The 25,494-nt window shown below is 31.5% G+C and overlaps 1 protein-coding gene and 1 pseudogene across 1 annotated transcript; both read left to right on the forward strand.

Moving 5' to 3' along the window:
* Positions 1–1,906: 1,906 nt before the first annotated feature.
* On the forward strand, positions 1,907–16,030 carry LOC100820523 (CLIP-associated protein). Its single transcript, XM_003554267.5, has 21 exons — positions 1,907–2,431; positions 3,823–3,978; positions 4,077–4,139; positions 5,071–5,139; positions 5,306–5,471; positions 6,294–6,455; positions 7,995–8,092; positions 8,395–8,469; positions 8,546–8,614; positions 8,699–8,784; positions 8,864–8,981; positions 9,848–9,946; positions 10,028–10,385; positions 10,525–12,323; positions 12,853–12,954; positions 13,469–13,573; positions 13,711–13,785; positions 13,870–13,938; positions 14,057–14,125; positions 14,779–14,880; positions 15,611–16,030. The coding sequence occupies exons 1-21, from the start codon at positions 2,099–2,101 to the stop codon at positions 15,770–15,772; spliced, it is 4,335 nt and encodes a 1,444-aa protein (XP_003554315.1). The 5' UTR covers positions 1,907–2,098; the 3' UTR covers positions 15,773–16,030.
* Positions 16,031–18,912: 2,882 nt separating this feature from the next.
* On the forward strand, positions 18,913–19,827 carry LOC100818742 (two-component response regulator 24-like; annotated as a pseudogene).
* Positions 19,828–25,494: the final 5,667 nt, after the last annotated feature.

Below are 25,494 nucleotides of genomic sequence, written 5' to 3' on the forward strand. Positions count from 1 at the left end.
CACATTTGCACACAATATACTGGTTGAATTAAAAAAATACAATATATTAATACATTACTTGTAATTATTCCAATGAATTTAAAATAATATTAATTACTTTAGTTAAATAAGTGTATTGGTTCAACCTAACTTAAGTCTTTAACTAAGAAAAATACTGGTTGAATTATACCAAAAACAAATAATGTATTTGGTTTTAACTTTTAATTACCCTGATTAATTTAAATTAATCTTAATTATTTTAATTAAAACATACACTGGTGATAATTAGGTTAATAAAATTATGTATTTTATTGAATTAAAAAATAAAAAAAATTGAGCTGAAATTTGACAGGAAAAAATAAATGTAATATTGTCATATAATCTTTTGACACAAAGATTTAATAGAAATACACTCTATCACCATCTTATTAATATGTTATGTATGATCGAATTTTAATTTTTGTTTGTGTAAAACATATATGTTCCATAAATAAGACATTTAAACGATTTTTTAAATATACCCTTTTATCATTTTCTTTGCAAATTGTTATCAAATAATTACCCACTTTTTGTGTGTTCTGGATTTAGAAAAATTAGGGCAAGCAAAATCGAGCAACTACCGTGAAACGAGAAGGAAGGAAAGTAAGCTCATGTTGACAAAAACATCAATTTATTTATATGTGAGACATCAATTACACAGTCATGAAAATAGACATATGCATTAAAATATGTTATAAACAATGATAAAAATATCTTATACTGCTATTTTGACGGCTGATTTCCTATACCAGTCAATGACACTCCATGCATTAAAGGGAACTAAGAAGTATAAATGTTTAAATTAATTAATTACTGGTCGTCTGGTCATTAAAAATGCACTATTTTCAAAATTAGTCTTTTTAGTTTTTACTATTATTTTTAATCTTTAAAATTAAAAGAAATAATGTATTTTTAATCTCTCATAAAAAAATAAAAAATAATTTAAACCATATTCTAAAAAGAGTTTATAAAATGTCACTTATGTTGTATCCTATATTCATTTATTTACTTTTTTATACTGTTATATTTTTTTCCCAGACACTAACTCCACTACGTGATTTTTATTATACTATAAAACTCTTTTTTTTTTTTTTCTGGGCACAAACAAATCAATAATGCAGTGTGGTTCTGGTATACCAAAATCTCCTAAATCAATCATGATCATTAAAAAATCATTTTAACTTTATGCTTTCTTCTATATAAGTGGTTCCTTTTACGGTGCCTTAAGCAAATATTTAAAGGCACCAGCAGCTCCACAAGTACTTTTACTATATTTCGTTTGCGTTATCTCATTGTTAAAATAGTAATTGGGAAATTTCTAGAAATGAATAAAAAAAGCATCTTAATGAATTAAAAATAGTAATTGGGACGTTTTTCGTAATCAACTCTTAAAATTAAACAAAACCTAAAGGATAATCTAAACCAAAGAAGAGAAATACTAATTGACACTCTGTCTAATATTTTTTTCTATCATTCTCTATTACTACTATTAGCTAAAACTGATTGCAAATGGTTGATTTTAATGAGTCACCCTTTTTTATTTAATATTTAATGACTTTATTTTCTAATCTATAAGTGAGACAAAATTTGTGAAGTGTCAATAACATTTCTCTATGAAACCTAAAGTATAATTTAACAAACCTTAAAGGAAGACCAAATGAAAAAAGAGAGACTTTTTTTGAAAGAAAAAAGAGACTGAACCTTTTTTTTTTACTGCAAAAGAGACCGAACATAGTAAAATAAGTTAATTATTAATATAGTTTAGAAATTAGGTCATCGAGGAAAAAAGATAATTTAGAATATGTTTGAATTATGATTAATTAATTTCGGATTAGTTATTAATTATTATTTTAAAAAGAAGGGAAATCTGGAACAAAAGAATGGTTAAAATTTCAACCACCGAACCACATAAGCAAGTTTTGATTTCATTTCAACTTCATCCTTCGTCTTCTTCCCCCGTCAATCTAGCCACTCTCTCAGAATTTGACGGTTGCTCCGCGTAATCTCGTCGGTTTCTCACTCGCTCGCTCAGTGACTCAGTGACTCGCTCACTCTTCTTCAGATCTGATCGAAGAAAGAAATGGAGGAAGCGCTGGAACTGTCACGCGCCAAGGACACGAAGGAGAGGATGGCGGGCGTGGAGCGCCTCCACCAACTTCTAGAAGCTTCCAGAAAGAGCCTATCCTCTTCCGAGGTCACCTCGCTCGTCGATACGTGTATGGATCTCCTCAAGGACAACAACTTCCGCGTCTCCCAGGGCGCGCTCCAGGCCCTCGCCTCCGCCGCCGTCCTCGCCGGCGAACACTTCAAGCTCCACTTCAACGCCCTCCTCCCCGCCGTCGTCGACCGCCTCGGCGACGCCAAGCAGCCCGTCCGCGACGCCGCGCGCCGCCTCCTCCTCACTCTCATGGAGGTAGTACACCTTCCTCTAACTCGATAGTGACAGTAATCGAGTGTTGTGCTAACTAACTGGTATCGATAGGGTGCTGTTTAGGAATTATTATTAGGATAATAATGACTTTGATGTATCGAGCGGAAACCGTGCGGCGACGATTTCGGAATTGTTCGCTATTTTGCTCTTGCATGACCTGTCTCGTGGTTCTGGAGAATGAGGATCGGAATAATATCGCGAGATCTTTAGTCTTAGGATCTCTTGCTGGTGTGATTTCATCGTCGCGTGTGTTTGGTTTTTCATTTAAGATCCATATTTACTGCAAAATCACGTCGAAGAGCATGCAAAAGCAGCTATTAGTTGTTAGGGATCCACGTCCTGTAGTGTCAATCGTGTTTCCAAACACACTACTAGTAGGTTAGATGAATCTAAAGCCTTTCAGATGCTGTGTTTTTAAATTGTGGTGCCTTCAACTCAAATGAATAATTAACCTTTCACCAGTTAATTTTTTTTAATTGACTTTAGACTCTAGAGGAGCATTAAGAAACATGTGACAGAATGTCTGCAAGTAGCTTCTAGAAGAAGCTTGGAGAATTTCTTTTTTCAGATAGTATTAGTGTCCGTGAAAATAAAATTTATAATTTCTGATTGTCTCGTTTGTAAGCCAGACCAGATTTAAGTCTGTTACCACCAGTTAATTGTAACTTTATAAGTGAATGCTTCGAAGATAACTGATATAGCACTCTGTTAAGTTGATAATTATGTAGTCATAGGCTGTTCTAGGTGAATCATTATAAAATGGCCGGGGGATGGATGTAGATCTATGAACAGTTCAAGCAGGAAACTATTTAAGCAGAGTAGTTTGTGTTGGGTTTCTTGCATGGCATAAATGTTGACATAAGCTTGTGATTTATCACTAAACAATTAAGTGGAGTTTCTCATGGCTAATCTGTGATTGGATTTATTTATCTATATGACCTTGTGATAGCTTGAGTGTTTCTTTTACACTTCCGATCTGTATCTTTACCTAGGCTATGTTTGGACTAATGGAAAGGGATGGAATGAAATAACATGATGGCATGATGCTAGGTTCCACTTATTGGATTGTTTGAGAATGGAATGGAACCTGATGGAGTGCATTGCTTTCCATCCAATAGCCCTCTTTTCTTCCCCTCCAATTTCTGGAGTATGGGATGGAACTAGTCTGCATTCCAGTCCATTCCATTCCACTCGTCATTATCCAAACTTAGTCTAACTGTGAAATGGATAATGTTTCCACGTGTATTTTGGTGTTTATATTATGTCTGTCTAAAAGAGTAAAGGTGAAGTAAATATGTCCTGATTGTAATTTTGAAAATGATACTTTTTTAGTACCTTGCATTTTGCATTCATTTTGGATTATTATTATGCAGGTTTCTTCTCCTACAATAATTGTTGAAAGAGCAGGGTCCTTTGCTTGGGCACATAAAAGCTGGAGAGTTAGAGAAGAGTTTACACGAACTGTCACGGCTGCAATTAATCTATTTGCATCTACTGAGCTTCCACTCCAACGGGCTATCCTCCCCCCTGTATTGACTTTTACAAACAAGCAGTACATATCTTTTGTACATTTTGAATATTCTTGGGATGTGATAATAACTCCTTCCAAAACTTGATTGATTGTCAGGTTTTGCATTTGCTTAATGATCCAAATCCTGCTGTAAGGGAAGCAGCTATTTTGTGCATTGAGGTAAGCATGCTTTATCTTATAGTCATTTAGTATTTTCTATGTATTGGCTAAAGGACTCAGTTGCATTATCATGTTACTTACCAAAAAGGGGTTTGTGCCATATCAACAGTTAATTTCAATTCTTGAATTTCTGAACCAAAAGTAAAGAATTGCTAATATTGTATGTTGCTTTTACCTTAAAGAATGAGAGAATGGCATAATTATTGAAGAACAAGAAAATGGAAGTGGGTCTATTGTCTAATGGAGGATGTGATTTGATGTTATATAATCTCAAAACTGATGTTATAAAAATATATTACTTTTCAAGGCCTGAGGCTTGTGAATTTTGTGGCTCTAAATTTGAGAAATCCAAAGCTCACCTATTATTTTGAAAGTTTGAAGTTTTGTATTACTGAAATTTTCATTCATGCTTATGCATGTTAATGAAAAACTGGATTTTGCTGCCCCCACCTAGTAGTGAGAAAAAGGCTTTGTTGTTGTTGTTGGTATGAATAACTGGATTACAGTAAGGCTTAAACATGTTTTTAGCCCCTCAAATTTAGGACACTGTTGATTTTGGTCCCCCTATTAAAAATCTGCACTTTTTACTTTTTAGCCCCTCAAATTCGCGGACTGTTGTTTTTAGTTCCTCAACTTCATTTTGGAGGACTAAAAACAACTTTCTGCGAATTTGAGGGACTAAAACAAGCAAATTTTAGATTGGGGGACCAAAACCAAAAGTTCCTCAAATTTGAGGAATTAACAACATATTTAAGCCTTATGTTAATCTTAATGGTTTATTGAACAGTTTTGTAATTGATATCATGATGCCATAAACAAAAGTTGGTTTATTGATGTGTTCACAGTCATACCTGAGGATAGTGATTATGGATTTAAGATAAAAGATGAATATTATTGTTAGTACATTTCTTTGACATTATCTTTTTTACAGGAGATGTATACACAAGCTGGACCTCAATTTCGTGACGAACTTCATCGCCACAATCTTCCTTCATCTTTGGTAAATATAAAACAAGAATCACTTTCCTCATTCATTGTTATTTAATATATTACAAATGCACAAACACACTTTTAAGCTCATGAATTTGGACCTTTGCCATTTTACATTTAATAGCATCTACTGTGAGAGTTTCTTATGTCTTGTTCATTGCATCATATGGTTTCAGGTGAAAGATATTAATGCCAGGCTTGAGGGAATCCAACCAAAAGTTCGCTCTTCCGATGGCATTCCAGGTGGATATATTACTGGGGAAATTAAACATGTAAGTGTTAATCCCAAGAAAAGTAGTCCAAAGGCTAAAAGTTCCTCAAGGGAGAACTCTCTTTTTGGAGGTTAGTATATTTGTAATTCTTCAATCATAAATGTTTCTTTTTAGTTTAATATCGATTAAATTTTATACATGGCATGATGATTTATATCTTTGTAATTTCCTTCTCATACTGACTCTATTTACCTTATAATTTTCTCTGTAATTAAAATTTACTAATGTGAGATGAGCTGCATAGTTGCCGCTATATTGGAACATACTTTCAAATGTTTAAATAGTGTGGGGTTATGGACCCTATGGAGTTTGGACATGTATATTTTCGACATCTAATTTTGGTTTGAGTTTAGATTAGTTTAAGCTCCTTTGTTTCTTATCATTAAACTAAACTTTGATATCATGATGTTAGATTTTTTAGCTTTTGATTTTAAGCGATGCTATTTCAGTTAGCACTAATTGTGGTGATTTTGTTTTTCTGTGTCATTTTTTTTCAAACTTTGGGATATTGTAGCTAACATGTATCCTTGGGTAATTCCAAAAGTTAAACACACTTGGTCTTTGGGATTCTAGCTTTAATTACATGTTAGTCCTTGGATCTAACTGCTTTTAGTTGTCATTTGGTGGATATATTCTTCTGCACTTGTTCAATGATAGAAAATTACATGAGATGCATGTGCAGAATGTGTAAAAATTGAGATAATTTTGATGGCGGAGGCAAAATGATTGAAGATAACATGATATGATTCAAAGAGATGAGTGGCATCTCAAGTTGTAAAATTGTAAAATTAAAAAAATAAAATCCACATCCCATAATGTTAATATACTGTGTATAGTTGGATGAGAATATTAACTATTTAAGTGTTCATTTTGTTTATTAAATTATGAGCAGGAGAAGGTGACATCACTGAGAAACCCATAGACCCTGTCAAGGTATATTCAGATAAGGAGTTAATCAGGGAATTTGAGAAGATTGCATCTACCCTTGTGCCTGAAAAAGACTGGTCAATTCGAATTGCTGCTATGCAGAGAGTTGAAGGTCTTGTTCTTGGAGGTTGGTGGTTCTGAATTCCTTTGAGAAATGTGTTCAGAAAAATATGCGCTTAGAGTGCAATGTTAAGAGCTTATTCCTATTTCGAGTCTAAAAGGGAAAGAACATTAGCTGTTGTGGAATATCATTACTTGAAGGATGCTTGTGGTGATCTTTTATGAATATGGTATTGGGTTTTATTTGTTGATGTTGATTCAACACAAGTCATAGTTAACTGAGCTGTGGCATTGAAAGATTATCGCAATTAGACAATAAAAAAGAAAATTAAATGCTGGTAGGACCATTAACTACAGCTGTTGAGATACCAGTCTATAGAGGTGCAGTTTTTAGGATCCTAGTTCTCCTAAATTGTGGGCCAGGGGTGACTTAAACATTATTGCACTTCTTAAACTTAATTGATCAGGGCCTACATTTTTAAAAGTCTATTATTATTTGGATAGTAAATTACTCCAAAACCATTCTTCTAATTTGCACTTCTTAAACTTAATCACTTCTATTTATAAAACCTACACAAAAGCCCTCTATGTTTTATAAAATTATGAACTTTTTTGGGTTAAACACAATTTTATTTTTGCATGAAATTGATAAATATACTTTTATTACTATTTTGACTCATTTTCATTTCTTTAAAAGTTACACAAACCCTATTGTATTTTATAAATACATTATGATTAAATCCCCTGCAATAGTAAAACTTTTAATTTCTTAATTACTTAAACGATAAAACTTGAAGATAATATTATAATAGTGGATGAGAATACATAATGAAGAAATTATAATTTCAAATATTAAAAATAACAATAACTATTGCAAAATTGTTGCTGTAATAAATGTAAGAAAAAACTAAATCATGTGAATTATTAATAAGATAGAATAAAACTATTCTTAAATCAATTTTTAAAAAAATTAAATAATAAAAAATAGAACCATGTTTTATTGATTTATTTTTTAATATTTCATTTGATTAAATTTTTTATCATAATGTTATTGAAAAAAAATGGTTTTCATAACAATTTAAAAACAATTCTTGTTATTTGAAGATACAGAATTATAATTTATTGTATTTTCTTATGTTATTTAATGTTATCTTCCAAATTATATTGTTTAGGTATTTAATAATTTCAAATTGTTATTATTGTAGAGAGATTTAATTGTAATATATTTATAAAATTGAAGAGAATTTTTTGAAGTGCAAAAATTTGTGATGAGGATATTTTTGTCAATTTTATATTATACGGAAATAAAAGCTTTAGCTTTAAGTGTAGTATATTTATAAAATAAGAAGAGTTTTGCGTCAGTTTTAGAAATAAAAGGGATTTTATATAAAAAAAAATGCAATATAGAATGGAGATTGGAGTAATTTACACTTATTTGAATTATCTGCATTGTTTTCTCTCTGTAATATGTATTTTTTTCCTATTGTTTAAGCGAAAATGGTTTTATGTATGTTTAATTGTAATCCACTGAGCTAATAAACTAAATGTAATAAATTTTCTTTTCCTGTGGCATGATTGTTGAATATCTTATTACTTTCTTTAACAGGTGCTGTGGATTATCCATGTTTTTGTGGGCTCCTGAAGCAACTTGTTGGACCTTTAACCACACAATTGTCAGACCGAAGATCTACCATTGTGAAGCAGGTGCTCTAATATTATTATTGTTCTATATTCTCTTTTATTAATTTGTAAAACTGGTCTAGGTGAAAGTTATAATTTCCTGTTCCTTCTTTGCTGTTTCTGGAACTTAGGAGAATGGTGAATTTTTTCTCTTGAAGCAATCCTTCTTTGCATATCTTTAAAATGAAACATTCGTTTGGAATTTGATGAATTCCTTCTCTTAGTATGTTTGTTGGTTTTGTCTCATTATAATTACTGAAGGACCTTGTCCATAGGTTAGGTTCTTATACCCAACTGTTTCTGGTTTGTTGTTTGCTTTCTTCTAGGCTTGCCATCTATTGTGCTTTTTGTCAAAGGAACTCTTGGGTGATTTTGAGGCATGTGCTGAAATGTTGATACCAGTAAGTTCTCCTAGTATCTCGGATTTATCACAATTTTGATGCTTTTGAAATTATTAATTTTTGATCTGATAATCAGGTCCTTTTCAAGCTGGTTGTGATTACTGTGCTTGTAATTGCAGAGTCTGCAGATAACTGCATTAAAACGGTACTGTAATATGTTCATTTAATTACCTGCATTTTCTTATCCCTCTTGCTATGTGTCATTTTCACCTTTGCCTCTACTTTGCAGATGCTGCGCAACTGCAAAGTTGCTCGTGTGCTTCCCCGTATAGCCGATTGTGCAAAAAATGATCGCAATGCAGTACTTCGTGCAAGGTATATATCAACAATTATTGAAAAGTCACAAGCTAGAGTTTTGGTTTTTGATCAATACCAGTGGACATTTGTACTGTAGGTGTTGTGAATATGCTTATTTGGTCCTAGAACATTGGCCTGATGCACCAGAAATACATCGATCAGCTGATTTATATGAGGATCTGATAAAGTGTTGTGTTTCAGACGCAATGAGTGAGGTAGCTTTATAGTTTTAGGTTATTGGATATTTGGTAAATATATAGTGCATTGAATTTGTAAACTCTGACTAGCTTTTCCATTGGGTTTTCTCTTCTTCCTGAACTATCAAGAAATTGTATCACCTTTATAAGCGTGTTAGTGTTGTGGGAAGTGAAAGTGATTCCCCTTGTTTGCTTATATTTTAGTGAAATTTCAGTTCTCATAAAATGTATGATATGATAAATCAGTAATGATAATTAAATTGTGAAATTCCATAAATTTTTTATTTATTGGTTGGCTTTATGTCTGAATGTGTCTATGTGTAGTAAGGAATGATTAAGGTTCTGAAACTTAGCGTAATGGAATTTATGCTGAATGATGCTTCTATTATGGTTAGCCAAAGAACAAGGCCTCTGTCCAATGCTTTATCTCTGTGTGCACTCGCACATGTGCATCATGCCAAAATAATATAAATTTCCTTTTACAATAATGATCGTGGGGAGAAAATAAGTATCCAAGAGGCAGTTGTGTTGTGAAAAACTCACGGCTTTCCTGCCATTATATCCCTTCAGGAACCAGAATCAGTGAAATAAATCATCCTTTTTTTTTTGCATATATCTATTTTTTTTTTCCATTTGTCATCCACTTGCTTAATTTAATTTATATTCCTGAAGTTTTGGTTTTTAACTGTGCCAAAAGGCGTTGTGATTTGTGAGATCCATGTAGCCAATCTCACCTACTTTATTATTAGTTATGATCATTTACTTTTTCGAGCAAATTTTTTATTCATCATTTTTCATTGATTTAGGACAGAAACTCATTAGCATACTCATTGATTATTCAAAGTATATGCATGTGAAAATAATTACTATATGAAAATTAATAGGTACGGTCTACTGCAAGGATGTGCTACAGAATGTTTGCCAAAACTTGGCCTGAGCGTTCTCGTCGCCTATTTTCATCCTTTGACCCTGCTATTCAACGGGTATACACTTATGATTTTGTGGATGTCATTCTTTCTTTTATCTTTGTTCAAGTCATCTTTTAAAGTGAATGTAAATTGCAGTTAATAAATGAAGAGGATGGGGGAATGCATCGGCGACATGCTTCACCTTCCATTCGAGATAGAGGTGCACTGATGTCATTATCTAGCCAGGCCTCTGCTCCCTCTAATCTACCTGGTTATGGAACTTCTGCTATTGTTGCGATGGATAGAAGTTCAAGTATATCATCAGGGACATCTATCTCATCTGGCATACTTCTTTCACAAGCTAAGTCACTTGGTAAGGGTACAGAACGTAGTTTGGAAAGCATGTTACATGCAAGCAAACAGAAGGTTTCTGCTATTGAAAGCATGCTTAGAGGCTTGGATTTGTCTGATAAGCATAATTCATCTTCTCTCCGGTCAACAAGTTTGGATCTAGGTACCACATAAGTTTTCCTGTTAGTTATTTTTATTTGTACCTCAATTTTCAGGACTAGATGTCATTCAATGGTTGATCTGTTAGTGTTTTTTTAAACTATTTGAGCGGTTAAATTTTTCTCTTATTGCCCCTAGTGCAGGAGTTGACCCTCCATCATCTCGTGATCCACCTTTCCCTGCTGCTGTCCCCGCATCTAATCATCTGACAAGCTCTTTAACAGAATCAACTACTTCTGGCATCAATAAAGGTAGTAACCGAAATGGTGGTCTTGGTTTGTCTGACATAATCACTCAGATTCAAGCTTCGAAAGATTCGGCCAAGTTATCCTATCGTAGCAATGTTGGTATCGAGCCTTTATCATCATTATCATCATATTCGAGTAAAAGGGCATCTGACAGACAAGAAAGAAGTTCTCTTGATGATAACAATGATATGAGGGAGACTAGGCGATATATGAACCCCAACACTGATAGGCAGTATTTGGATGCCCCTTATAGAGATGGAAACTTTAGGGAATCTCATAATAGTTATGTGCCTAATTTCCAGAGACCACTATTGAGAAAGAATGTGGCTGGACGCATGTCTGCTAGCAGGAGGAGGAGTTTTGATGATAATCAGCTATCTCTTGGAGAGATGTCAAATTTTGCAGATGGACCAGCATCTCTTCATGAAGCTTTGAGTGAAGGACTTAGTTCAGGTTCCAATTGGTCTGCTAGGGTTGCTGCCTTTAATTATCTTCATTCTTTGTTGCAGCAAGGTCCAAAGGGAACTCTAGAAGTTGTTCAGAATTTTGAGAAGGTAATGAAGTTGTTTTTCCAGCACTTGGATGATCCCCATCATAAAGTTGCACAGGCTGCTCTTTCAACACTTGCAGATATTGTTCCAGTATGCCGAAAGCCATTTGAGGGTTACATGGAAAGAATATTACCCCATGTGTTTTCTCGGTTAATTGACCCTAAAGAACTTGTCAGGCAGCCATGTTCAACAACTCTGGAAGTTGTCAGCAAAACTTACAGTATAGATTCTCTCTTACCTGCATTATTACGCTCACTAGATGAACAAAGGTCTCCAAAGGCTAAATTGGCTGTTATTGAATTTGCTATCAATTCCTTTAACAAACATGCTATGAATCCAGAAGGTGCTGCGAATATTGGCATCCTAAAATTATGGCTTGCTAAGTTAACCCCTTTGGTCAATGACAAAAATACAAAGCTTAAAGAAGCAGCTATTACCTGCATTATATCAGTGTACTCTCACTTTGATTCGACTGCTGTTCTTAATTTCATTCTGAGTTTGTCAGTTGAAGAACAAAATTCCTTGAGACGAGCATTGAAACAATACACCCCTCGCATTGAAGTAGACCTAATAAACTATCTGCAAAACAAGAAAGAGAAACAACGTTCTAAGTCTTCCTATGATCCATCTGATGTTGTGGGAACATCCTCTGAAGATGGATATGTTGGTTACTCTAGGAAAGCTCATTACCTTGGTAAGTATTCTGCTGGTTCCCTTGATGGTGATGGTGGCAGGAAATGGAGTTCCCAAGATTCAACACTGATAAAAGCCAGTCTTGGTCAAGCATCTTCTGGTGAAACTCGGGAACATCTGTATCATAATTTTGAGACTGATCCTAACAGTGGTAGTCTTGGTTCAAAAACTAAGGATCTTGCTTATGCAGTCAATCCGATGGGTCAAAACATTGGCTCTCAAACTAGCCAACATGGACATGTGGACAGTAGCGTGAGCTTAGAGGGTCTTTCCATTCCTCGTCTAGATGTAAACGGTTTGATGCCATCAGAGCATTTAAATGGTACTGAAGGCTATGTAAATGACAAAGAGCATCCTTCTGAATTGGAACGTAATCATCACTCAGCTGAAGATGTAAAGATTAACTCTATGACAGACACAGGACCCAGCATTCCTCAAATTCTTCATATGGTAAGTTATGCAACTAGTATAGGATAAGCTGGTTTTGTAATTTTATTATTTGGAAAACAAAAAGATCTGGTAGAAAGAGAAATATAGTGAGAAAAAAATAGGATGGTGATAAAGCATTCTTCAAGGATGGAAAATTGCAGCAGAAAATAATAGTAATAATCAACTCAAAATTTCAGTCAAGTCTCTTTGCAAGACAAGATAAAGAAACCTGTTAAAGCATTGGCAAAAACACAGGGCCAAGAATAAAGGCTAGTCAAGGAGAAAGGATGGCTATCATCGTTGTTTAAAACTATAACATTATGCTGTAGCTAGTTAAGAGCAATCATAAGACAAAAAGTGCACTTTTCCATACATTTTTTGTATCCTCACCCTACCCAAAACTTTGATAAAGAGTTGTAAGAAAGTTGTCAAAGGTGGCAGGACAAACTCACCCAAAACACTAAAATCAATGAAGAGATTGTTGCAAACTCCCCTGTCTTTGACATCTTTGAGATATATCACTTCGCGTCTGAAAAATGTTGTTTTCTAGATATGCAGTGGGGGTGATGGAAGCCCTATTTCAAGTAAACGGACTGCTCTTCAACAATTGGTTGAAGCTTCTATAACAAATGATCATTCTGTTTGGACCAAGGTATGCTTGATTTGATTTACACTTTCTTTTTCTTCATAAGTTGTATGGCTGTTGGTCATACTTATTATTATGATTCAGGATTCAGGAACTGATTAGAAAGTGAGAGAAATCAGGGAAACAGATGAAATGTTGAAAGAAAATACTTATGAATCTGAATAATATGATTTGTTTTAACCCTAATGTGATACAATACAATTACATCTATATATGCATGTTTCAGACCAACAGGTGCTGAACTAACCACTAGATCAGTATAATATTGCCATTTATAACACACAATCAATGTATGTGATACAATACAATTACTTATATATATATATATATATACTGGCATTCTGTTAGAATATTATAATTTCTCCAAGTTTGTTAAACTTAAACAACAAAGAATGATACTTGCTTGTTTAAACTTTTAAAAACAGTGATTATAATGTATTGTAAAGAAGTTTTTTTTTTTCTTTGTAGAGTTTTTCCCCCCTTTTCTCTATGTAATGGCAGTTTCATGATGTACTTGCAGTACTTCAATCAGATTTTGACAGTAGTGCTTGAGGTGCTGGATGATTCAGATTCCTCAGTCAAAGAGCTTGCTCTTTCACTGATAGTTGAAATGCTTAAAAACCAGGTTCCTACTCCTTTTGTTCCATTTTTGTTTTGGGGATTATGCTCTTGATTACGTCAGTACCTACAATTGTGCATATCTTTCCTCAGTCAAAGATCTTTCTGATTTTAAAATTTAACTTCTACTTTTATTGTTCACAGAAAGGTGCCGTGGAGAATTCTGTTGAGATTGTAATTGAGAAGCTGCTTCATGTTACAAAAGATATCATTCCTAAGGTAGGAAAAGTTGTTCCATTCTACTTTGTCTTCTGTACATTTGCTTTCTTTTCCTAGTCTCAGCTTCTTCCATCCCTTATTTAGGTCTCGAATGAAGCAGAGCACTGCCTGACCATTGTTTTATCTCAGTATGATCCATTCAGATGTTTAAGTGTATGTATTTCTTGATTTTTGTACTTTGTTGCCCCTTTACTCCCTGTAAAATGTTAGAGGAAAGGAATGGGGTTTTACTTTTTTGACAATCTAATGCTCAGAATTTCAATCATTTCAGGTCATTGTCCCTCTACTGGTTACTGAGGATGAGAAAACGCTCGTTATTTGCATAAATTGCTTAACAAAGGTAACTGTCTTTAGAATGATTTCTTGTTCTATTTTGGAAAGAAGTGCCCAATGAATCAATAATATTTCAAAGCAGAGTTAGTATTTTCATGTCCATATCCTGTATATGCTTCTGATACTTATAAAACATAGGTAAATGCTAACCAGTGCACATAGGTCACTTGTTAAGGATACAAAAAGACATTTATTGTAAAATAAAGTATTTATTATATTAAAAATAAAAATACCAAAATCATTTAAGCATTTTCTTTTTTAAGTAATTAGAAGAATTTAACAGGGGGTATTAAATGCTTCCCAACTAGTGTTTTTAGGCTGTTGTTAAGGAGACCCTAAAACATATTCTGGAGTGTATCCTGCATTGTCTCGGTTACTCCAGCCAACATGCCATTTCACTGTATGAAGTGCATTAATATCACTAGCATTGTAGCACATGCGAACAAGTTTTTTCTTATTCTTTTAAATGTCTTTACGTATTCTAGTTGTATCATATCTCATGTTTTTAAGAATTTACTGTATTCTGTTTTGTCATATAGTACCTGCACCACATCATACCATTACTTTGTAGGAAGTGATCCATTTTTACACATAAACTAAACATGTTTTATAAACATTTATCTTGTTTAACAATTAACATCATATTATTCCTTTCTTCAGCTTGTGGGGCGGCTTTCTCAGGAGGAACTGATGACTCAGTTACCCTCGTTTCTGCCTGCTCTTTTCGAAGCTTTTGGTAACCAGAGTACAGATGTTCGGAAGGTACTTTAGATTTTTTATCTGGAGTAATTTATGTTCCATAGAGTTGTACATCTTAAGAAATGTCAGATGGTAGATAATGCTGTTAAGTGGCATATGTAGTTATAACAAATCTATCTGACAACCAGAGATTAGATGCTTGAGACCTTTTTGGTATCTTAAGTAAGTTATCTCTGTTTGGACTTTGGACCCTATGGAAAAAAAAAGACAATGGTGTCACTAAATTGAAACTTCTTTTCTCTGAACTTGCTATGGCTCATCATAAACAATTAGTTCTGACTATATTCCCTGTATAATTTGCCATACCAAATGTATGAACAGAAAGAGATGATCATTTTCATTCATACTAGCAGTGATTATTCCATAATCCATTCCCTCATTAGAACAAAATCAATCCAGCAAACCATTTATAACAATGCCAGGAAGTTTGTCCTTTGTATGTGTCGAGCTCTTTTGATTTCAGCCTTGATGGTTTGATATATTAGCCACCTAAACTTTGCATTGTGCCTACTTTACTGTTGCCAAATCTGATCAGTAGTCTTCTCTCTTAATTCATTATAAGGTTTAAATATTGACTAATAATAGAGGATCATAAATGTAACTGTTTCTATCTATACACATTTTCTTTGAATGAGAGGATTAGGGTATTATTTATCACTAATAATTATATTTTTGTTCCCTTTATATATTCTGTTTCATTATACTTATTTTATATAAATGTGGATTGTTACAGACCGTTGTTTTCTGTCTCGTGGATATTTATATCATGCTTGGGAAAGCATTCTTGCCATATTTGCAAGGGCTTAACAGCACACAGTTGAAGTTGGTCACCATTTATGCAAATCGAATCTCACAAGCCAGGACAGGCAAAGCAATTGATGCCGTTCAAGACTAGCAGGTTCATGGGGAAGAAAAAAAATTGTGGCTTTTGGGTGTTGTCTATTCATTGTTGTGTATTTTGTATATCTGCGTGCATGAATTTAGATGCGGGTTCCATTGTCTTTCTCCTTGGGTCTCTTTAAATATATAGTTTTTTTTGTCTTTCCTTTTTTCCTGGCAATGTTGGAATTTGGAGAGTTCTGATGGTGAAACACGCAAATTGTAATCTACATTGAGTAAACATTATTGATTGTAGTTAATGGTTTTCAAGAAAGTCATTGATTCATTTACATGAATATTTTTTATTTTGTCAACTTATTTTCACGCTGCAGTTCTTGTTCTAGAAAGATGTTTTTTCTTTTTTCTTAATACAAAATAACAATACCAAACACTCATTTTGGTGGCGTCCCTCCTAACCAAACATAGCCGTAACTAAGTTAAGGGTAAAGTTGCAGCTCTTAATATGTCCATGAGTATGCCCATTATAGAATTAGCTTAGGATGTTATTTTCTCGTCCCAACATAAGCTTCACAATAATGAAGCTTTTGATAGTCATTATTTGAGCTCCGAGTATTGCCATGTAAAAAAAGGATTAATTTATTAGCCAGTATCTGAATTGTTTTGAAATTTTTTAAATAAGCTTCTATACTCAAGATACTTGTAATTGAGTCCTTGAACATATAAAACATTTTTCATTGAATCTCTTGGTTATGATTCCAACAAAGTTGGATGAAATATTTTTAATATCTGTTTGAATTTTAAAAGTATGGAAACTTATTTGAAAATTCTCAAAAATTCATAAACCAGCTCACTTAGTTTAATAAATGGTTAGATCCTTAATCTATTTTAGATTTTAAAAATAGTTTTATGTATTTTTAATATTCGTAATAACTTTCAATAATAATTTGTATTTTTCATTTTTTTAAAAAAGAATAATCTGTAATTTAAAGGAAACCCTATTCCTGAAACTCAATTAAAAACGATTTATAAGCTTAACAACTCAATCATAAGTTTTTTCTTTTTTTTATTCGGATCTTAAATATAATTTTTTAAGATCTTTCATGTTTGGTTTAATTTCAATTTTAACAACAATTTGAGTTAAAAAATTGGCCAGTATCAACTTTTAACCCCAACAATGACAAAATAACTATACTGAAGCTGATGAGGTATTTCAAAGATCTGTTAAATTAATTATGGATTTAGTAAATTAAAATGAGAGAGGGAAAATAGTGCAATATTTTTTTTTATTGGCACGGTCACTTAATTGAGGTAAAATAGTTATTAGAAAAAAATAATACTATAAAACAAGAATTTATTATACTGTTTAGATTGTTTCGATTATCTGGTTAAAAGAATATATCATAATTTATGGATAAAGTATTTCATGGGGATCGACACTAAAGTTTTCAAATTTATTTTTCCTTAGATCACACGAAGTCATTTTGAAAAGAATTTTTTTATTATAATACTTCGTGTTTAAGCAAAATTTATAGGGATATGATTTAGTTTACTGAACAACAAAATAGTTATTGCAAAACTATTATGAAATAGCTTAAATATATTGTCGACTTAAGCCGATGCTATGCGAAACTTTTAGCTAGTTTGAAACGGTCAAATAACCTGACTGTATTATAAATGTTAGGTTGCATCGGCTTGGCTGAGACTACTTTAGACATAGTTGATTACATTGACAAAGACTGTATTTTAACATTAGAGTTAGTTTTGACTGAGACTAATTTGTTAGCTTCAAAATAATTTTACAAAAAAATGCCTGCGTCAAATATTAGTGTCGGTGTTGAGGGCAACACTATAATTTGGACGCTATATATTTTTGTGTTACAGTAAAAGATTATTGTTTGTTTCAGGATTTCCAATATTTTTCCAAAACAAGTTTTCGTGACAATTTCAACTTTTAGTTTTTCGACCCTCGTTATAATTATCAATTATATTAATAAGTTGATTTTATATTTTTAATATGAACGAATGTTCAAACTTTGTTGTGTCATGTGTATATTTCACTTATTTGTTTCCTTATCCATTTTAATATTAACATGTATATATGAATTGATTAACGGACTATTCATCCATATATTTTTCTAAACACTTGTTAGTATTTGATCAATCGATATACATTGTTAATCAATAATTGACTCATAATCGTTAACTAGAATATGGGAGGTATAACATTTCAGGCGTAAAAATAACATAACAATGGAAAAAAATAAAATATGGAAACAACTGATTTTGAAGAGATATATACTACGTGGAGAAGATGAAGAGAGAATCTAATTCTATTTATAACCAGGACAAACTAGGTAGTATAGCATTCTGTGATTCTAATAGCAGTGTTGTAGACACCACGTAATATGTTATTCTCGTCCTTGTAAACAAAAGTTGTGTGGACATACGTGCTTACTTCTGTTTTATTCTCTTCCTTGCATTGTAAGGTATACATACAGAGTCACGCAATGGCTGAATTATAAGGAAGTTATAACTAATGAGTTTGGCATACTTGCTCGTTTTTCATGCCAAGAAACGAAAGGCAAATAACGAAAGGACCCCAAAAATATACTTCAAAATTTGATTGTCTTCTTGTCTAGTTCAAAATAGAAAAAAGGTGGCCTACGAATTTATTCAAGATAGGAATCATCCACATTTTTGGAAAACTATCACTCTCCCTCAGATTTTTAGATTTTGAACGAAATCCAGAGACACTTCCACAAATTCAATGTTGAAGCTAACTCACATCCAATTTGGTACTTTGATAATTCTTTTCGCTCCATTTCCTTTCAATCTTATATCACGCCTTACTCGATCAATTATCCACATGGGAGGGATATATACGTGTCATTTCAATATTTTTATTTATCTATCTATCTATATATGTATATAGCACCCCCAACTAGCTAGCTTTACATCATCCATTTTCATTCTTCCCCTCCTACTCATAATAGTGAGTTTACTCTCAGAATTTGGAGAAAGAGTTCTCATTCAGGTTAGTGATATTGCTACATTATCCTTAAATCTACACAAACATTTAGCAATTAATATATATATATAATATCTTTGTTTAAACAAATTAACTCACTGTATTTTTCTTTCAAGTAGTAGTGTGAGGAGACGTAAAAAGTTACGGAATCCCAAAACAAAAACCGAATGGCACCTAAAAACTTGGGCACCAAATTAACAGCACTTGTTGTAGATGACAATATACTCAACCGAAAGATTCATCAAGCTGTTGGAGAGTGTTGGCGTGAAAAATCAAGGAGTGGAAAATGGCCAAGAAGCAGTGGACATTCATTGCCATGGGCAAATATTTGACCTGATTCTCATGGACATGGATATGCCCATCATGAATGGCATTGAGGTGCTTATAATTAATTAATTACATTACATTACATGCAAGTTTCCCATTATAAGTTATATATTGTGTAGTCAAGCTAAAGCTGAAATCACGATTTTTGTAGATTTGCTTCCAAAAAAAGAAACTATTTTTCTAGATATGGTTTTGTTAAAAAATGCAAGTATTTAATGCCCTTGTTTTTTTAAAATTTATTTATTTATTTATTTATTTTTATATAGGCAACAAAGGAACTTCGCTCAATGGGCATTGGTAGCATGATTGTCGGTGTGTCATCACGCTGTACGGAAGCAGAAATACGAAAATTTATGGAAGCGGGGCTGAATGACTACCATGAGAAACCCTTGAACAATGCTAAGCTTAGTTCAATTCTTGATAAGATCAACCCTAGTTTTACTCGTAATTAGTGGAAAAAATTTAACGTTACCCGTTCCTTGTTTCCAAATTCCATGTTTAGTTTTTCCTTTTTTTCTTTTGTTGATTCTGTAGTTCTTCTTTTACTATGGTGAAGTCTGTGACTACGCACGTGAGTATCAATGTTAGACAAAAATAAAGAAAAGACTTGAGGAATAACTCTTGTTCAATTCATCAATATGGCGGAGTTGGAAGATAGTACAAAAAATTAGAAATTCCTATGGCACCTAGTTAATATGATCTGGATGTATGCTCATTTTCTTTTTGTATTTTAATTTGTTTATTGCTACATGCATGTATGAACTTTGGCGATCAAGTCTTTGCTACATGCTGCTGTTGTTACACACTTGCGCTCAAATATTAGAACGATTAATAGGATAGGAAATTAACCAAGCTTACCTCTTGTTTCAAGATGCTAGAATCCAAGAGAACTGCAGAATAATAATATAAGCCTTTTAAAAAAAGAATAATAATATAATTATAGATAGAACCCAACAGATATATATAATTAAAAAAGATTAAATACTTTTTTGGTTTAATTATTGTGCGGGTACTACACTTTTTTAAATCTCCAAACTTTTTTTAATAGGATACCTAAGATTTTATTTATTTTTTAATTGGATTCTTCAATGTTATTGTCATTATAAAAAATTAACTCCAAATACCTAATTAAAGGTTCAAACAATGAATTGATGTTTTTGGAATGTTTTGTAAGCACAACTAAATCAATTATATGATATTTTTATAGAATTTCAACCTTTACATGTTAACTTAACCTAAATATTCTTTCACAAATCTCTTATAATTGTTTAACTCGATCAAAACTTTACACAAAATTCTCACAATTAATTCAATTTTGCTTATAACGCACTCCAAAAGCACTAATCTACTACAAAAGCATCAATGGGGTGTCTGTGCTTCTAATTGTCAGTGATTAATTTTTCATAACGATAATTAAACTGAAGTATCAAATTAAAAAATGAATAAAAGTTTAAAGACCTAATTAAAAATTTGGTAAAAGTGTGAGGAACTGTAAATCAATTTAACCTTTTTTTAATATAAAGATTTTTTTAATTCTTATAAAAAAAATTATTCACTTGTAATCTTTAAAAGTATGATTTTTTTTTCTTTGATGAAGGTCTAAATTGAAATATTTTTATAGGAATTAAAAATGTCATATTTCTTTACAAAATATACAAATACTTTATGGGCATAATTTATAAAAAGAAGAAAAGATTATCCATATATATAATTTATAAAAATATATATAATTTATAAAAACAGAAAGAATATTTGAAAAAAGTGATTTATAATTATTTTAAAGTGTTTATTTTAATTTTACATTCAAACTACATTATAGTATTATTCTATGATGCTTTTTTTCTTCAACTATCCAACATTGATCTTTGCTCTCTCACTCCCTTTCTCTCACATTTTTAATCTTCATCACTACGCTCCACAAAACAAGCAAACTAATGTCCTCAAGTGTTTTTTTTTTTTTTTAAAGTTTTATTAAGTGTTTGAGCTAATTCCTTTTATGTTTCCCTTCTCTTTAAAAGGGAGAAATTTGGCGAAACACACTTTCTAAAATGCTCTTGAAAAATTAAATAGCTTATTTTTATATATAAAAAAAAGTAAAAGTATTTTTTAAAAGATCTAGGTCAATAAAATTTTAGAAGAAAAAAATCAACTTCTCTTTCCTTTCTCCCTGCTCTTTCTCTCTTTTCTGACTCTCTCTTGAATCATTTTTAGCTAATGAAATGAAATTTACTAAATAGTTTGAATTTAATTTTTAATTAAACTCTTATTTTTAAACTTTAACTTTTAAATAATTTTTAAAATACAAAATTTAAGACTATATATAACTTCGGCCACATAAATGAGCCTTAAATTGGTCAAGGGCACAATAAATTGGTCAAGAATGTGGAGTACGTACAAGCAATACTTTAACTGACATATAAATTTGTACTTTAAAATACTATAAAATCATCAAAAGCAAAACAGCTGACACACAAATTCGAAAAAGAAAGTTGCATTGGAACTGCCTAAAGAAATTTGAGTTGAGTACTTCTATAATATATTTTTTAACATATTTCTTCTAATAAACTTTTTATTATTATTTAAAAATTATTAAAAACTACCAAATTACGAGAAAGACTTATTGAATGAGAAATAAGATTAATTAATTTATAAAATTTTATGAGTTTTATTAAATTTTAACTAATATAAAAAAGTGTTACAAAGATATGTTAGAGAATCTAATGTTGTCATTTCTATAAAGTATAATTTTTTTGGTTAATAATTGAATGAGTTTTAACATAATAAGAAAAGGGGATCCTTAAACTATAGAATTTCTTTTGAAAATTAAAGAGATAAAAAGGGCTGCGGACGTGGCAGCAAACTAGCTCAAACCAACAGGCAACATCTGCATGCCCTTCATTAAATCTCTCAACCTAACAAAATCTACCTTCACATGTCTAAATATAATATCATATTATGCAGAAGTCAAGGGGAACAAAATAATTAACCACATGCGAAAGCATATCTCTAGAGCTTATTATTATTATTATTATTATCTCTTTTTCCCTCACATAAAACATCTACGTTGAAGCTAGCCACTAGTCAGCATACGCACTAGTCCAAATATTATATGCAAACATGCATGTAACTAGCAAATGTAGTAAATTTTTCTACATGCATGCAGAGAATATCACACACACAAAGGGGCTTGCCAGGTAGAAACTATAAAGCACCTTCCTCTTACATATAAATTAATTCTGTCAAGTTGAAATTCCATCCACCAAGAGAATGCTATATAATATTTTTGGAAGGGATAAAGAAGCTTTAAAATTATCGAACTTTGTAGAATATCCTGATCTTATTAAGGAATATACTCTTAAACTGTGAATTGAATAAACCATAACTATGTGTCATCCTCCATGTTTGTTGTGACGGGTAATCGAGTTTAGCATACTTAATTACCAAATACCAATTGTGTTCACATTTGTGTGATCTTCCTACTGACCAAATATCTCTTTGCTTCATGCCACTTTAGTGACCATATCTGCCCAAGATCCCAATTCTGAAACCTTATTCTTGTCCTCCGAAAATTTGAACTGCATAGGAAAGGAATCTTTCAAAGGGGAGCTTTCAAAAAGAGAGGATATATTGTTGCCATTTCTTTCCTTTTTTTCGGGCAAGCAAACAACAAATCTTCTTCTGATTTTACTTTCCAATCTTTGCAAATTAATATACTTCCTCCAAAATCCCAAATTGAATTTGCATAGGAGATCTATAAGAACCACTTCCTTGGTAATTTAAACAATTTGTTTTCTTAAACATTAAACGTAAGTAATTTGTCTTCTTAAACATTAGGTATGCCCATGATAATTTCGGCCTCATAGTTTCAAATACAGGCTGCCATATAGCTTCTTTCCTTGAATTAGGGCCTATAAAGAGTCCCAAGTAATTGAAAATAATTAAGGGAGGCTACCTATTTTGTAGTTTGGGAAAGATGAAGCTGATTTTGATAAATTATCCTCCACACACTAATTGCAATTACGTTGCTTTTGTGAAAGTTTATTTTTAGTTAATCAATTAATTCAAAACACATCAAAATCTTCTTTGTGGTCCAGGGAAATGTCCCAAGTACTCGCCTCTCCTATAAACAAACTATCGTATGCAAGTTGAAGATGAGAGATTTTTGTCCCATCTGTTTAGCTTTCCAATATTTGTTGCTCTACGAATTAATCAACCCGGCCCACTCAACCCCTCAACCTACAGCTAATTCTTATCAACAAGCTGAATCTTTTAGGTTAGATTTTCATTCACCAGAACAGATAGATTGTCTAAAAAAACACAAAATCTAATCCAGGATTTCCATCATCCTAAAGGGCCCGTCATGCAATCAAGATACATTCCCCATCATTACAACTTTATAAGATTATATATAAATAATCATTTACTTTTAATAAAAAAAATTTAGAGTATTTTTACTATAGTGTTTTAAACAAAAAAATATAAAATTATATATATATATATCATAAGTATTAGATATCAAATATAAAACTTTATACACACATGGTGAGTGTAAAGTGTAAAACGAGTAAAATATTATTTTTAAAATAAAAAAGATAATACATTAAATTAAACACTATCTCTTAAAGAATAAGAGTCTATTTTACTCTAAAATATTTATATAAACAAGAAAAATAAAATAAAAAGTAAAATATTTTTCATGTCATAATATACACAAACATAACATAAGAAAATTAATTAAATGACATTTTATTCTTCTCTTTTAATTGATAACTTACCTGTATAGTTCTTCTTTGTTCTTTTGCTTTTCCCACTGATAAAAAAAAATCAAAAGTGTACACAAATATTATAATAAAAAGAATAAAATTAATTTGCATAATTATCACATTTTAAAATATTTTAAAATATATGCATTTATTTATTTAGTATTTCAAATATTTTCTGTTAGTTTTTTAAAATTATTTTAACTAATTTTTTAAAATAAAAAATTCAAATAAAATTTAAATAAATTAAATATTTGCTTACTAAATTAAAATAATGTATGGAATTTAAAGTAATTGGGGCGATGCGTGTGGTAAAAAAATAAGTAGCTTGTAACCAATTAATCAATTGTCTAGTATTTGTTTTATTTTTAAAACTCGTTATTTTCTTTTAAATAGCTTGTAATAAAATCTCTTTATATTGTATTGCTGATAATAATAAAAAATTATATTGTACTCCTTTTAGTGCCAACCGCTAATATTATTGTGGAGGGTTAATTTTAGTGCCAACCGCTAATATCTTGCATTGTGGCACCATACTCTCCTTTTAAATTTCTTGGGTTCACTGTAGGTTGCAAAGTGCAAACCTAAGAAATTAAGGTCGTCTTGTGCTCCAATAATAGAGTCTATGAAGATTCAACTAATAATATAGAAAGGAATGAAATTGCTTTTAAGTAGTCGCATGTTGATAAATTTTGTACTATCTAATCTATCTTTTACAATAATCAATATATATCATAAAAGTTATACTTATCATAATTTTTATAGGTTGGCCGTGTAAAAAAAATTTACATTAATATTGCATAAAAATTAAAATATAATTATTTATAAATATAATTTTAAAATAATTAAATAACATGATTATTATTTAACCATTAAAACATGTTTCTAGTGATAGTAAGTATAAGTTCCAGGATAATTTAGCAACTAGACTAAAGTGATAAGTAAATACTTGTAATGAATTTAATAGTTCAAGAAATTAAAAATAGTTTTACATTAAAAGGATGAAAAAAATCTGAAATAAATAATAATTTATTTTCATTTTTTAAATTTCATGATATATATAGCTATTCAGCCCTTATACATAAATATGTCGTCAAAATCATTCACATAATTTGATATAGTATATAACCTTTCATTTTCTTCTTTCGTCCAAAAGAGGAGATTCGATCGAATGCTAACTGAGGACCATTCTAGGAAGAAAACAACAAACCATATATCGGCAACCGAAAAGGTCTAGGTTTAATTTCCGAGGAGGTTTAACAATCTCGGGCATGCAGCATAACTCTTACTGGTAAAACATAAATGTTTTTTGCACCAGACTTTTATGTACATAAACTTTACTTGGAGGGGCATCGGAGAAGAAAGTAAAGGAATAACTAATAAAGTAAAAACAAAAATTCATCGAATGAATTTGATAATATACTATAAGGTACTTTATTTGTGCGAATTCATAACCATTCTTATAAGATAAATTGTATTTGTATAATTTTTTACACAAACAACAAAAGATATAAGAAAAGAATAATAATGATTGACGTGATATAAAGTCAAAGAAAAATAAATTAGTATGAAAAGTGTTATAGAAATATAATTCTTCTTTTTACAACGGATTAAATGGAGAGTGACGATAAATTCATGCATGTGATGCCACTTTTGAATTAA

The sequence above is a fragment of the Glycine max genome, chromosome 19 (genome assembly GCF_000004515.6).
Source record: "Glycine max cultivar Williams 82 chromosome 19, Glycine_max_v4.0, whole genome shotgun sequence".
NCBI lineage: Eukaryota > Viridiplantae > Streptophyta > Magnoliopsida > Fabales > Fabaceae > Glycine > Glycine max.